This window comes from Rattus norvegicus, chromosome 20 (genome assembly GCF_036323735.1).
Source record: "Rattus norvegicus strain BN/NHsdMcwi chromosome 20, GRCr8, whole genome shotgun sequence".
NCBI lineage: Eukaryota > Metazoa > Chordata > Mammalia > Rodentia > Muridae > Rattus > Rattus norvegicus.
Genome location: NC_086038.1, coordinates 20,053,294 through 20,069,415, shown reverse-complemented (window position 1 = coordinate 20,069,415; position 16,122 = coordinate 20,053,294). Strand labels below are relative to the sequence as shown.

The 16,122-nt window shown below is 44.2% G+C and overlaps 1 protein-coding gene across 4 annotated transcripts in view; it reads right to left on the bottom strand.

Moving 5' to 3' along the window:
• Cabcoco1 (ciliary associated calcium binding coiled-coil 1) overlaps positions 1-11,954 on the bottom strand; it is a 109,271-nt gene extending 97,317 nt beyond the window's left edge. Inside the window, exons 1-2 of one of the 4 annotated variants that reach the window (XM_006256355.4) lie at positions 11,746-11,954; positions 2,185-2,273 (exon numbers count right to left, since the gene is read on the bottom strand). In XM_006256355.4, coding sequence (XP_006256417.1) covers positions 2,185-2,273; positions 11,746-11,853 — 197 coding nt within the window. In that variant the 5' untranslated portion in view covers positions 11,854-11,954. Of the gene's footprint in view, positions 1-2,184; positions 2,292-11,017; positions 11,275-11,745 lie in introns of those variants that run through there. The other 3 variants (NM_001134576.1, XM_006256356.5, XM_039098858.2) reach the window with 3 other exon arrangements.
• Positions 11,955-16,122: the final 4,168 nt, after the last annotated feature.

Here is a 16,122-nt window from a genome sequence, read left to right as displayed (position 1 = left end):
TAAATATTTATTTTGTAAAAATCATATGCATAGGTAGCAGAGGATGGCCTTGTTGGGCACCAATGGAAGGAGAAGCCCTTGGTCCTGCCAAGGCTGGACCCCTCCAGTGTAGGGGAATGTGGGACGGGAAGGGAGGATGGGAAGGGGAACACCCTTACAGAAGAAGGGGAGAGGGATGGGATAGTGAGTTTATGTCCAGGAAACCGGAAATAACATTCGAAATGTAAATAAAAAAATCCAATAAAAGAAAAAATTTCTAAGAATGTTACAAGACATCATTTAAAACTGGTGGGAATTTTATTTTCCTGACCAACTCTGTGGAAGCTGAAGACAGCAGACAGTGGGGTCCAGTCATTCTATCACTGCCCAGAAGAGTCTGCGAGTGTTGGAGGTGAAGTGCATCTTGGGAAAAATCTGTCATGTTACTTGCTTCTCTCTCTTTTTTTTTTTTTTTTTGGTTCTTTTTTTTTTCGGAGCTGGGGACCGAACCCAGGGCCTTGCGCTTCCTAGGTAAGCGCTCTACCACTGAGCTAAATCCCCAGCCCCGTTACTTGCTTCTCTTGATGAATTTTCTTTTCTCCCATTCCCCTGCCATCCGGGATGGATGTCATAGCTAGCTCCTCAGGAGGAATAGCTTCAGTGCCCTAGCACTTGTAAAGTCTGTCTAGGGCCACCATTGATGGAATCATTTTCTATGTGTCATTTCAGTCTGTGACACCTTGCTTGTGTCCTGCGTATTGGCTTGCAAACACCAGGATTCGGGCCCAGGTTCTTGAATCACACCAACCCAGAGCTACAGTCCACAGCCAAGCACCACTTCAAGGTGGGGTGACTTCTTTTTAAATGGGGGATGACTAAAACATCTTTTTTTAAAACGACTTGTATGTGTGTCTGTCTGTCTGGAGGGTTATGTGCAAATGAGTCAGGTACCCACATAGGACCAGAAAGAGTTTTGTGTTCTCTGGAGATAGTTTTAGGCAGTTGGTTGCAAACTTCCCAGTGTGGGTATAGGGAATGGAGTATGGCCCCTCTACAAGATCGTTACGTGTTCTTAGCCACGGAGACACCTTTCTAGCCCTAATAGACATTTTAAAAGAAATCACGTTGATTGACCTATCTGGCTAATATTCTAAATAAATGGCATTCCCTAGTATTATATACCCAAGAGAGTGCAGTGTTAGAATTACTGTGACAAATTCTGTCTTACCTATATTTAAGAGTCTAGAGTATACATCATTTTTTAAATAAATATCATTGGTAAATGGCTAGTGTGCAGAACTTTCAAAATCATAAGTTTGATGTCAACTTGACACAAGCTAGAGTCATCTGAGAAGAGGGTACCTCGATGTAGAAAATGCCTCCATAACATCAGACTACAGTCAAGCCAATAGAAAATATTCTTAATTAATGATTGATGGGGGAGGGTCACGCCTATTGTGAGTGGGGCTCCCCCTGGGCGGGACCTGGACTCCATAAGAAAGCAGGCTGAGCAAGGCATGAGGAGAAAGCCAGTAAGCAGCATCTCTCCAAGGCTACTGAATCAGTTCCTGCCTCCAGGTTCCTGCCCTGTTTGAGTTCCTGTCCTGACCTGTTGAAGGATGAACAGTGATGAGGAAGTGGCTGAATAATGGAATAAACCTCTTCCCCCACAAGGTGCCTTGGTCTTGACGTTTGATCACAGTAACAGTAATGCAAACTAAGACAATAACCTACTTAACTATTAATGCTCGTGACATATTTACTATATCATACTAATAGAGTTGATGTTAGAAAAGGATGCTCTTTAAATTACTGGACGTATTGAGAGTTCCATGCATGCAAGAGAAAAGGGCTCGGGGTAGATACAGGTGCTCTTGGTCAACATTAACAGATAGGTTTCCAAGCACGTTAATCACCAGTAAAGGCTCCTGAGCTGTCCAGAGTCAATACTCATGCGTGTGTGTGTGTGTGTTTGTGTGTGTGTGTGTGTGTGTGTCCAAGACTTGACATATTTTAGTAGATACTGTAATAGCCCATAGCTTGAATTAAAAGCTTAATAAACAAAGCACTGTGTGGTCACTTAGCAACGAAGGCCTAGGACTGATGTCTACTTGACTGAGACTCTGGAGTAACTGAGACTCTGGAGTAACTGAGACTCTGGAGTAACTGAGACTCTGGAGTAACTGAGACTCTGGAGTAACTTACTCTTGAATTTTTTCCACGTCCTCTTCTCCCAGCAGGTCAATGATCTGGTTAGTGGTGAGTATATCTGGAGACAGAATCCTTTCATTCTCCTGGAATTCAATATTTTTCTATTAAAGCAAATCAAAAAAGAAGGGGTTATCTGAATCAGATATTTTGCATACTGACCACAATGATATTAAAAACCTTTGTTGTTTTTCTTTTCTGTTGTTACATGGTAGTGGCTCACCTCTGAAAAGTTACACGGTTAATGACTGGACAGCTTATTCTTAGGTATGTGTAGAGCTGAGGGCTGCTTTACAATTCAGCAAACACTAACTGTCTATTCCTACATGTTATATACATATACATATACATATTTGTATATTCCTACACATTCCTAGTCAAACTGTAGGCTCAAGAGAGGTGAAGTGAGGAGAGGCTTGCCACTCCAAGGAGTTCAATGTCGAGTCAGGAAAGGGGACCACAGATGAACAAAACATGAGCCGAGGACAGGGGTCGAGGTGGAGTTCATCAGAACACTTTGTGCGCATGGATTTGGTTCTCAAACAGCCGGAAGCAGTATTTCAAAGGAAAACAAACATGAGACATGAGTTGTACAAAGTGAGGCACTCGGTCTCTAAGCAAAGACGAGGACAGGAATGTAGGGATCTGTGAATGACCCTTCAGGACCGGCATAACCAGAACCCTGCAGGAAAGATTCCCAGCGGTGTGCAGGACAGGCACCAGGAATGAGGTGTCATCAGGTGGGCCGTGGTCACTGCAGGATGTGGTGGGAGGACCTGAGTTTAAGGAGACAATATGTACTTCCTAAATGTTTACAAAGACATCAGCTATATGTGGGATCATAGACGTTTTAGACTCTGGCCAGTGGAGGAATGTCGAGCCATGGGGTTTTCTCCCACCAATACAGAAGATGAGGATGCATGGAATTTCTGAGTAGGGAAACGGTCAGACGCGACTGTAACCTGTGGCAGACGCAGAGAAAATGGTTATTGATGGGAAGCGGGGGAAGGGATCAAAGGAAACAGAGTCTTCACACAGTTTTGATGCAGAGCTGAAGTTTCCAGAGCAGGTGGTTCCGGGCCTTTCACAGTAGAGTTGGCGGTGGGCTGTGCAGAGCACGGTACAAATATTTCAAAGTTAATTAGAAACGGCAGAGTCAGGAAGATCAAGTTTGAAGATGTCAGTTAATGGACGAGACTGTCCCGGTTCACAGTAGGAAGAGTTCTGAATCCAGTCGGAAGAGGGGGTGAGGTACAGTTATAGCCAGGAGATGAGAGCAGCTGCGCGCACACCGAAGCTTGTCGGGAATCTGGGGGACTCAGGTGAATGTCTCTCAATTAACCAAACGGGGATTCAATTGTTTACATGCTGGCATCAGAGAAGCGAGAGCGAGGAGATGCTCACTGTAGCTAATAACCAGGCAACATGGTTATTACACCCCTTCCCTCGCCCCTCTCTCAAGATGGCCTGGAGATCACCGTATAGCAGATCACTTTGAACTTTTGGTCCTCCGGCCTCTAGCTCCTGATGCTGGGATTCCAAGCGGGTGCTATCATGGCTGGTTGATTCGGTGCCAGAGATAAATCCAGGCCTTCCCAGCCATCCCACAAGCACCCCACCCACTACGGCATTGGCACTACCGTTTCCTAACGGAGAATCGCAAAACGAACACCGTTGTTATAACTTAATATTAGATTATTACACTGAGGCTGCACTATTAAATATGAATAAATTAAACCCAACTATAATTGCTTGGATCTGATCTTTTAGCACCTGCTATGATATACTTTGCACCTGCTGGGTTCGCAGATACTTTGAAGCCCAATCAAATCGATGGGCTTGGGTAGAGGATGGTATTTCAGTCAGACACACGGTGTTACCTTCTCTTAAATGTGTTTGTCTATACATATCCTTTATTAGCATTCAAGGGTACTTGGTCTTATACTGAGAAGTCCCTTACATGCTCCTCCCATCTTTGCTTCTATTTGGAATTTTGCAAGCCCTGCTGGGTCAGCATGGGTTGCGAAGGGGCTGTTGAGTTTCATCTCTGCGCCATGATAGTGTGCTTGCTGGGAGAGAGTTGAGGAACTGGGACTTTAGAAGAACGGGAGATGAGGTGACGGTTTGGGTGCTGATTAATTTAATGACCTGAGCCAACTCACTTGATTTTAAATTTAGTTTCAGATTTTTTCTTTTTAAAAAAAAATCATTTTCTGTGTTTTGAGGACTAACGAAATAGCCACGGTGAGTCAGAGCAAGAGAGAAGTATGTGGAAAACAAAAGACATGGACATTTACTTGGTGAGAAAAATTCAGAATAGAAAAAAAAAATTGGGTCACATAGAGAGAGCTGTATGAAGTTCATATAGATAGAAAGTTATATAGATATAAAATGAATCTAGGGCTGGAGAGATGGCTCAGTGGTTAAGAGCGCTGATCGCTCTTTCCAGAGGTCCTGAATTCAATTCCCAGCACCCACATGGTGGCTCCCAACCATCTGTAATGGGATCTGATGCCCTCTACTGGTGTGTCTGAAGATGGCTACAGTGTACTCACATACATAAAAACTAATAAAAAAATTAAAAAAAAATCAAGTGAATGTAGCTGTGTCAGGCCTTTGACAGCCAGAGAGGGAGCAATGATGCCCCACGCCAGGGCCACTCTTCTTACTGAGATGTGTGAATTTAATCATCTTTCCTCAGAGCTTGCCTCTCTTATTAGTTTTAGTGTTGGTAATAGCAGCATTTAAAGAAATACCTGTATTTCTGGACCTACTCTGAATGAGGCTTCTTCTCCTCCTCCTTTCTTATATACATAATCATATATGTGTGTGTGTATATGTGTGTGTTCTATTATATATACATTTATATACACACATACACATGTAATATATATTATATACAATTCCCATGCTGCCTTGCATTAGAAGAGCATTAGGTGACTGAAAACCTTGGTCTTCCAGTGTATACGTCCCAATCTGTACAGCAGAAGACACCGCAGTGATTCTTAAACAGGCTAAACTTGCCCACCTGTGTCTGTCTCTCGGCTCCTCTGTGTTTCCACTGGAAACTCCAGAGCTACAGCGCACTGTTAACTCACACCTTCTCACCACTGCTGGATCTTAGCATCCCTTCCAAAGTCAGCGTGTTCAACCTCTGATTAGTTACCAGATAACCTTTTGTTAAATTTCTCCTTCTTGGTGTCACCTAAACACCCCCCATTTGTAAGTGAGCACCCACTGTTGATGGTGCTTCACACAGGAGAGTCTAAAGGGCCCTATCAAAGGATGAGGAAAAGGTGGCTTTCTCAGTCAGAAGAACATGAGCTCGCCTACAAACGCCGGAGTTTAGACTGAGGAGCGGCATTGTGTTAAGCCATTAGGGAGTCTGAGGTAAAAACAGGTCAGGAATATTGTTGCTGTTTTTATTTTAACGTGTGATCCATTCCAGCACATCCCGCACCCACTTGAGTTTATCAGTGAGGCTCACGGAGGCATCGCCCGTCTGGAGTGCTAAGGTACTGGCTGGCGCTTCTTGCACGCCGAGCCTGGTGGGGCCTCCCTCATCCTCCTCACCGTGAGCGTCCCACAAAGCTAGCCAACCAGTTATTTGTAAAAGAAGACAACTAAGTAAGGGAAAAGAAAGACAAATAAAATAAAAATTTAGCTATTTAAACATATAGGTAAAAAGGCAACTCTCTGCTAAGTATGATTAAATAAAAACTAAGTAAATGTTACCATAGCAGGTGGCAAACATTAGAAAATATAAGGAGGTGGGGGATTTCGTAGAAAAATATAAATTGTTCAAACTTAGTGGGGACACTTGGGGGCTCCCAGAAACTGAGTCACCAACCACAGACCGTACACGGGCTGGACCTAGACCCTAAGCACACACAGCAGATGTCCAGCTTGGTCTCATGTGGCTCCCCCAACAGCTGGAGGTGGGGGTCGACCCTGAGCCTGTTGCCTGCTGTGGATCCTGTTCCGCTTACTGGGCTGCCTTGTCTTGCTTCTGTGGGAGAGGATTGCCTAGTCCTGCAGTGACTTGAGGTGCCAGGGTGGGTTGGTACCCAGGGGCCACCTCGCCTTCTCAGAGGTGAAGGGAGTGGGAGATAGGCTGTGTGACATGGTGGGGACCAGGGTGTAGGGTAAGGGGGACTGTGATTGGTGTGTAACATGAACAAATACAGAAGTTATTGGAAAAAAGATACTTAGTGGGGATAAAGGAGGAAATGTATCCCACCAAACAGGACCCAAACTGGATTCTACCTTTTGTTAAGCCAACAGGCCCATCCTGTATTACACACAGTCAAAACCTAGGTTAATCAAAACCCATCAATAACCATTTTCTCTGCGTCTGCCACAGGTTACAGTCGCGTCTGACCGTTTCCCTACTCAGAAATTCCATGCATCCTCATTTTAGGCTTCTAAAAGTTCGGTTTTTAAAAGCTGCCCATCTACATAGAAGAGTCCAAAGAAGAACAAAGAGAATAGTTTAAATCACTAATGGACTTGGGCTGTCATCTGAGTTAAAAATCGATCTTGAGAGAGTGGATCCCACTGCGATTAAAGGACAACATGCCATCCCCGAACAGAACCTGCGACGGGGATCGTGGGTTCATGTCAAATTCAACATGGATTCTGTGAACGTTACATAAATACTGACCAGGTACCTTCTAAACTCTGGCAAAGCGCTTGGTCAAATTAAATGGAAAGAGAAACCAGAGCCAGGCTGGAGAGTATTTGCCAAAACTAACAGCCACCACCGACCCTGGGGATCACGGGGACAGTAGTCAGAGCTGTGGGACCAAGAGCTGGGGACAGCATCCAGACGAGCAGCTTTACTGTAATTCAACATTAGAGTCATTCTTCCTCGTTATGGTAAGAAGATAAGAAAATGAAATATTCGGTTTAAGCATTAGACACAAAGGAACAAAAAGGCCTTTCTTTGAGAATGACATCATAGTGTCCCTAAGAAGGCTGACATTGTGCTAACACTCAGCTCGGAAATGGGGTAAGATGGTTATACATCCCGTAAATGCACAAAGCCGGGTTCTTTTCTCCGTTTGAGAAGCTAATTAGACATGGAAATGTCCGAAGTGATTGAATTGTGCTTTGTTCCGACTATAATAAAGGCAAAAGCATTGTGGCAAGACTCTAAGCCTCTAACCCTCTGTCCCTCAGCGCTCGAGGGATAAGAACTGATGAAAGATACGCAGCAGAAACTCCTTCAGACTCAAGGAATAAATTCCTCTCACATCATAAACGGGAAGCAAAGACAATTCTGAATTCCTGTCGGATTTTCCCAGAGCTTTAGGAGATAGCGTTTAAATTCCTAGGAGGGAATAGAGACACTTGGAAGGAGTTAAGATGGTGGGCGGGGCCTTCCCAAACTAGATGTGAACGTTCAATATAAAAATGGTGTGACATTAATAAAGAATGGACAGACTCCTCAGTCTGGGGAGATGGCTCAGTGGGTACAATGCCTGCTGTGGAATCACCAGGACCTGAGTTCAGATCCCTGAAACTCAACAGGAAAAGCCAGGTGGTGGGCATTAATAATCCCAGTACCGCACAGCGCCAGAGACAGGCAGATCCCTGGAAGATCACAGCCACAGCCTAACGCAGCAGTTCTCAGCCTGTCCCAGTGCGCTGTCCCCAGGGATGCTCACATTATGACTCAGAACAGTAGCAAAATTCCACTTAGGAAGTAGCAATGACTGTAACTCTATGGTTGGAGGTCACCACAGCATGAGGAACTGTCTTAAAGGGTCATAGCTTTAGGAAGGTTACGAGTCTTGGGGAATTAGCAAGGTTCACATCCCCGTACCAAGAGGCCCTGTCTCACTAATTAAGGAAGTGACTTGAGGAGGAAATCCAACGTGGACCTCTTAGCTTCCTCATATGTACATGTAAACATACAGACACATACAGACACACACAAACACACACAAACACACACAGACACACACACACAGACAGACAGACAGAGACAGAGAGATAGAGACAGAGAGAGAGATATGGACGGATGAACAGACTGACTGACTGAATGACTGCTCAGTGGAAAAGAATAGCAGTCTAAAATGCATAATTTGCACATACATAGAAAGCCTGTATTCTGCTTTAATGGTGAGTCCACTCATATTACCCCTACCTGTTCTGAGTGTAATGGGAGGAGACCGACTGGTATACTCAGGAGAATCCTCATTTCAATATATATATATATACATATATATATATATAATACATTATATTTATATAGTGTAGTATCATATATATATATATATATATATATCCTGCGAGAGAGCTCAGTGGGTCAGTTGCTTGTAGCCCAGGCCTGATAGCTAGAGTTTGATTCTTGGCGCTCACAGTGCAAGGAAGGGCTTGACTCCCCAATGTTGCCTCCTGTGTGTGCCCCGTGTCATATACAAGAGCCTCCCCTGTCAATACATAAAAATTTGGACTTCTTAAAGACTTGCTCTTAGTGCCTAGATCTTTTACTAACCGGAAGATTGAAAATGAGTTAGGCTCACCTGAGAGGAGCATGGGGGGCGGGGACAGAATGGCTTAAAGGGGTCTGTAGCTCTAGGCATGGGAAGAAACGAACCAGGCAGTGTCCCCGCATCCACACTCCGATAAAGATGGTGACATTTGAAGTCTATTTATATTTTTTTTCCACCATCACACAGCCTGTCCAGGTTGACCTGCTCATCCACATTGAAGTATATACTTTAAATAAGAAGTTTCTAGGATGTTATTGAAAATGTGTTCATTTGAAGGTCTGCTATCCAAGTTGAGCCCACATATGTACGTGTGCTCACACGGGGCTTCGGGAGGACCACCTCTAACGTTCTAGAAGACCATCGGGTGTAGATAAATCTGTCCACACACAGATTCCCACCAGACATACTGACGATCTCTAAGACAAACTTCAGCATTTCTCTCTGTAAGATAATTGTCTGCATTCTGGTGATTTACCAGAGGGAGCGGGTTCACATCCCCTGTGGTGGACATCCCCTGTGGTGGACATCCCCTGTGGTAGACATGCTATGACTCTCATTCAGCACCAGAATTCCCTGGAGCTCCCTAATGTGACCAAGCCACATCCCTTTGAAGAATGAGCATTTTTGAGGATGCTATTAATGAACTAATTGGCCAGGAGGCTGCAGAATTTGAATTGGATATTTATTTAGAAAGCTATTTTCACATAGGTCTATAATAGCTAACCTTTATGTTCAATTTTTGTTATTTTTTCCTTTCTGCCCTTTCACATTCATACAAACAAAAGCTGAAAGTTTAGTCTTTCATTTCAGAAGGAGGTATTTTTGCCCAATATGACTGGAGAAACTGGACTTCCAGATATTAGCAAGCAGAGCTCATGGGATGTCCCCCACAAAAATCTCCTTTCTTGGTTCTATGCCCCCATGCCCTCTGCTCAGGGTATCTCAGTGTAGACCATGGTTTCTGGTGACCTACTTGAGTGGCCCATGACAGGCTGCCTCTGTTATCAATGGGCTAACAAAACTGCTTGAGGACCTACTATGTGAATCAGGCCACCATTTTTAGTCTAGATGTTGCCTATCCCCAACACATGGGGAACCATGGGGACTGAAACGTGTGCTTTATTTCTGATAGACTTGGCTGAAAAAGAAATAGTTCACTCTTGTATGCCTCAGATGACTAGATGGTCTTCTAGCTGAGTCAATTTAGATGCAGAATTTACAGAAAAGAAACCTTAATCGTGGATCACTATTAAGGGGGTCACCTCTGCAAGGAATCTGACCCCAGTGCCTTTCCTTGCCTAAAAGGGTCTTTGCCGTGTTTTCCTGACAAACTCAAAGTCTGGAGACAGCCCAGATGGGCAGTCCGGCTGGTGGGCCATCTTGCTGTGTTCTAGGACTCGGTTTTACAGGGCTGGAAAGTGGAGAGCGCTCCTCTGGATATTAACCGTCATTCTTGGTTAAGGCACACCACTAAGTGAGCCCGAGGCACAACTGGATTTCTTCAGTGTCTTACTAATAAAAAGACTGAGCTAATAAAAATTGAAATATAGATTTATGTGTATTTGTGTCCATGTTATATTAGCTCAGTCTTTTTTTTTATTAAACTCACACATTCTCTCCACACACACACACACACACCCCTTCAAATACTGATTCATTACGCCTCAAATCATTAAATGTTCTTAGGAAGGGCATTGCATCCACTGGTACGCTAGCGTGCGAGCACAAGGAGGCATACAGTCGCAGAAGATTTTGTATATGTTTAAACGACACAGAATTTAATTGGAAAGTTTCCTATGCTGGTTTAAAAATTATGTTAACTTACATTAGCGATCACAAGGGAGGAATGAGCCTAGGATCCAGTTTATCATGTTAAAATGTGCATTTAATGTATGCTAATTTTATTTGGAAAGGCTCATGGGAGAGCCTGCAGGCTTAGCGGTCTGCCTGCAGTGCTGGGGGACTCGGAGGGGGTGGGGTGGGACTGGCTCGCTTGTTTGTTGGAGAGGAAGGCATGAAATTATTGGCTTTGTGCTTTCTGACTGCTGAGTCTGCATCGAATACTTATCTTCTTCACAAAGACAGTTGTTTAGACTAATACGGAGGCTGAACAAAGCCGTGTTAATTAACACTCCATTATTCACTCTTCAGAGTCTTAAAAAAAAAAGAAAAAATAACATCCTAGAAACAGTATTTGATATACTCGTCGAGAAGATTTAAATATATATACATATATAAAACCGAACAAAATAGATGCCTTAGCTGATACACTTGTGGTTAAAAATCTTAGCAAGTAGTGTGGCACCTTCTGCCAAAGCTGAACTCCTGACCTTCATCTTTGGGACCCACGTGGACAATCATCAAGTGGTCCTCTGACCTCCACACCGAGCACCGAGCACCGAGCACCGAGCACCGAGTACTGAGCTCCGAGCACCGAGCACCGGCACTGGGACGTCCATCCACCCACCCACAAATAAGTATAAATAAAATAATAATGAACTGTTTCAACTATTAAGTCTAGGGACAAAATGACTTAATGCCCCCCACCCGTTGACAGTTGGTGCTAGGAGGGGGGGGGGTGGTTCTTAAGGTGACCTGGTGGTATCCAAGAGGACTGGGACAAATTCACTATGAGCCAGGAGGCTAGGGGCAGAGAATAAACTCTCAGGGTGTTTGGTCTTGTCTCCTGGGACAGGGACAGGTGACAACAGAAACCAAGCCTGACTCACTCAAATCGCGGCAATCTTTAACACCTTTTGAACACTTGTTTATCGTTACAATCTGTGGCGCTTGCAAAAAGGGACTGGTTCCCTTTAAGATCAGAGATTACTTTTTTTCCCCCCAGTTGAAGATTTGCATATTTAAGAGGTTGTGTGAGCATGGAACTTTCCAGAGTAAGCTCACAGGGCTTGTGATGAGTTTCAGAGGTCCTGGGGAGCCCTGCACCAAGCTTGCAGGCCATTACCAGTTGAATCCCCTGTGACTCTGGCCTTGACCTTGAGTGACCTTGGAATTAGCCGAGGGCCGGGTCCTGGACTGCCTAGAAAGGAGCGCATACCTCAGAATCAGTCGTGCTGCCTGCTGGCGTCACCCCAGGGGTGGTCGGGCCCCAGGAGGTCAATCCTATGGACGACCCTGCCACGTTTTCTCTAGAGGAAGCCCTCATCGTCAAGGCAACTGGGATGGGCGGTGGTAACGCCTAACCGGAGCTCAGGCCCCGCCCACTTCTGGGCCCCGTGATGCCACCTGCTGCTCGAATGACAGTGGAAACTGAGAAATTGACTTAAGTAGCAGTTCCGGTGTTGACACAGAAGGCTCACTCTAAAAGGGAGATGCTAAGCGATTTGGGGCTTTGGCCCTTGATGGTTGATCTTAAGCAATTTTTGTAACGTTCAAAAGTCTGATCGTGGCGTTGTGGTCTTTAGTAGAAAAAAAAAACTGACTCTAATTTTAGAGGCGCATATTTAGCTAGTGATGGGAGTGACAATCAGCAACTTACTCCAAAATACCGAGGGAGGAGGATGGACTTGTGAATTAAAATTGTGGCAGAGGTGGGGGTTTGTATGCTGTCTCCTCTCCCAAGTGTTGGAAATGTCCACAGTAAAATGCCTGGAAACAACAAGGTATTATATAGGGAGTATGAAGAGACTCCATAGACACCATGTTTGTAACCCAGGCTGAAGATGACCTTGAATTGCTGATCCTCCTACCTCCACCTCCCAAAAGCTTACAATCCAGGGCACCATACCCACTTTATATATGCACAGATTGAACCCAGGGTCCCCCAGTGCTGGCAAACACCCTAACCACTGAGTTACAACGCCTGACCCTACATATTTAGAATTTTTTTTTTTTTTGGTTATTCGGTACTTCCTTTGGCTGTGGGATGTGCCATACATTTACCTGCTCGGAGGTTGCTACTAAAGATGCTTACTGTAAAATCCAGACAGTATGGGGTCAGTCTCCCCCATGCTTAAAATAAAACCACAACCACTAACGGCCTCAAAGCTTTCCAAAGAGATTGAACAGATTATTGTGTTAGAAACGTTCAGGGGGATCTTGGCACCTCCTAGTGTTCAGAGTGCTGGTGTTTGTACTAAACTTTTCCTGGCTGGATCCATGCTGTGCATTGCTACCAATTTCCCCCGAATCAGTAGACTTCTCTCCCATTGCAGTTCCGAGGAATTTAACATGTCGCTTTGCTTAAGCTTCCTAGTGATGTCTCTCCCTCAAGCATTTTCACAGTTTAAACAACCCAAATCCTGGTAGAGCCCACCTGTATCCAAGAGTCCTTTTTTAGCTTAGCTCACACATTCCCCATCGAGTCAAGTGGGTTGTGATGTCGAGTTTTCTTGGAATTTTTACTCTTCAAGAGCCTGGCTGAGTTCTCAGTACAAAGTATTAACTCAACAACATTGCTCTGACATTTAACCCCATTTTAAAAGGGTTTTAGAATGTGTTCAATTAGTGATAAAAAAAAAAAAAACAACCCAGTCAATTCATAGTTACTGCTAGACTTAATAGGAGCCACCAACTTCCAAACTCATTAAAGTGTTTAATATTTTTTTCTCTTTTTTCCTTTTGATCTTTACTCCAGAGAAATGCAATGCAGCGAACCACCTTCTGTGAAGTTAGAAAGGCTCACATGCCTGCAATTTAGTGCTTGCTAAACTGCAAACACATTTATTTCTCCTAAGAGTAGTTTGCGGTTTCCGACGACGACGATGACGACGGAGCAGATTTTGCTGCCCCTTAGCTGTTTTGCCCTCTCTTTGGCAGTTTTACATCTTTATGTCTAGCTTTGGACCCCAGAAGTAGATGGAACAGTACACTAAAGATGGCGTCACTGACGGGCGTGGTACTTCAGGAAGCACGAAATTCCAAATGTTACCTTAATGCATTCAATGTTATAATTTATAGAGGAGTGAGTTGGGAGGCGGTCATTTAATTTTATGGGGCAGAATGTTACCCCATCACCACCATCACCACTACCCTGGTATGGAATGATGTTGAAAAGCCATTAGCCCAAAGGTTCCTTTAACTTGCACACATTCCGGCTGATGTTAGCCTTCCACTTCTTGGGGAGAGACAGGCGAGTGAGGAAGACATCGCACCAGACTCAACGGAGGCTTCCTGCTCAGGCTCCTCTTGAACTTACAGGCCTCTAAGTGGAGCCTTCGGCCTGCCTCATCTTGGCTTTACCTTGTTGCTTTAGTACTGGAAAGGGAAGGAGGACATGGAACTTGGTGTTTACGGTCATTTATATTATCTTTAGCATTCTCTGACTTTGGGCACATTTACAAAATGTGAGGTGGTTTGATCAACCAATGATGGTTGATCCTTGAGGCAAACCCTTGCTGTAATGAAAGCGTTCCAGTCTCCGTACCTGTGGGCACAGGAAGAGGTTAATTTGGTGATGAGTATTGATGGTTTTTGTAGAGTACTAAGTGACCAAACGTGGTGATCCTGAGACCTTGAGGTTTCTTTTTATAAAGGCTAAACATGTCCATGTCACCCTTTATGAGCCAACTCTCCCTGGTTCATGCTAAAAATCGGTCGTTTTTCAACAACACAAATAAAAATAGCATGAATGGGATTCGCAGCGTCTTAAGCATCCAAACACCGTCATTTTCAAGTTTTTCAATGCAGCGACTGATATCTGAGAACTTCTTTAGAGGATCGGGCCAGAAACACTCACATACTTTAAACACATCCTTTAAAGGTAGTGAGAGGATCCAGAATTCTGGAGCTCGAATTTCGACAGCACACTGTAAAAAAATACGAGACTGCTTGATATAAAAGGTAAAATACATACAAAGCTATTTGATTGGTAAGTCATTTTCCTGACTCATCTGTTTTGTTTTTAGGAAGGAAAACATTCTAGTTTGCATTCTATTGCTATGATTTAAAAAAAAAAAAAACAACAACCTCTGTGAACAAAGCAAGGTAAGAGAATAAAGGCTTCACTTGGTTTACACTGCTAGTGTCCAGCCCATCTGAGGTGAGTCAGAGCAGGAACCGAAGCAAAGAAATACTCGGTTTGCTGAGTATCTCTTGTGTCTGCCTTCTTCTGACTTACACATCTCAGAATCACCTGCTGGGGAATGGTGCCACCCACAGTGGGCTGGGCTCTCCCTTACCAATCATCCACCAAGACAATTCTCCAGAGACAAGACCACAGGACAGTCTGATCTGGGCAAGTCTATGATTGAGGTTCATTCTTTCCAGACAACTCTCAACTGTAATCAGTCAGCCGTGAAGACTAACCAGTATAGAATAGTCAAACAGCTATGAAACCTAGTTAAAGTTTTCACAAGCTCTAGCTAACCCTCGGAGCTCCCCTTATTTCACTAAAGTGTCTTAACTTAAGTAGATAGCTTCCTGGTAGAGACCTGAGATCTTATCCTGGTAAAACATGCTTAGGAGATGACCACCAACCAACCAACCAACCAACCAACCAACCAACCAATCAACCAACCAACCAATCAACCAATATTAAAGCTGATGAGTACCATCAACCTTGGTCATCTGTGAACTCCATAGCTCTCTGCTGTCCCATGTTCCTTCTGCCATGATGTTCACACAGAAGCAAGTTCCCTGGCCCAACCTCTCCGAAATCATGAGCTGAAGTATGTAATTCCTTCCCTAAGTTGCTAGAATCAGGTACTGTGGTCACAGCAACAGTAAAACCAACAGAGAGGAAGCACTGTTTCCTTGACTGAACCTAACCATGTCCTCTGTCCTCCATAGGGTTCTAGAACTGGTCTCTGTAATCTGGTCTGAACTGGATTGGAGGCCATTCATGGCATATTCCAGAAAATTATTTGTCTGCGCTTTATCTTTGTTTTGAAACTCTGTGGAAGACTGGCTTCCGAGTTGCAAGACAAGGTACTTTGGTGGAAAAACGTTTCAGAGCAGCCTAGCATTTTTGCTCTGGAACAGCCATTGGTACTCACTTAGAGCCATATTTACCCTTGAGGATTAGGAGCCAAAAGCAAAGTTTGAGGATTTAAATAACTGGAATTTTGGCAAGTAAGAAAGGCATGGACCAACAAGGATTAACACTATTACAGAAAAGCAAAGTGCTTCCCACTAGGTCAGTAGGAACGTGCCACACCCCACCCATCACTTCCTTCAGAGTATGAAATGGAAACGTCTTTAAAATACCTTTGCTGGTGACAAGCACTTTTCTTCTAAAGAGATGCCCAGGGAAAACTTTTCCAAGGTTTGTTTTCCCAGGCACTCAGAGCCTGCTGTGGCTGGGGTCCAAGGAAATCCGGCTACTGTTTGAGCTGGTCGTAGACATGGTGGTGGTTTTGTAGGTACTGACAACACAAATGTTTTAGAGTCATGGGCTCATCCATTAAGATTTATGGAATACCTGCAGATCCAGGCAGTGTTTTCTCTTAAATCCTACAGGCCTATGCCCAGTTCT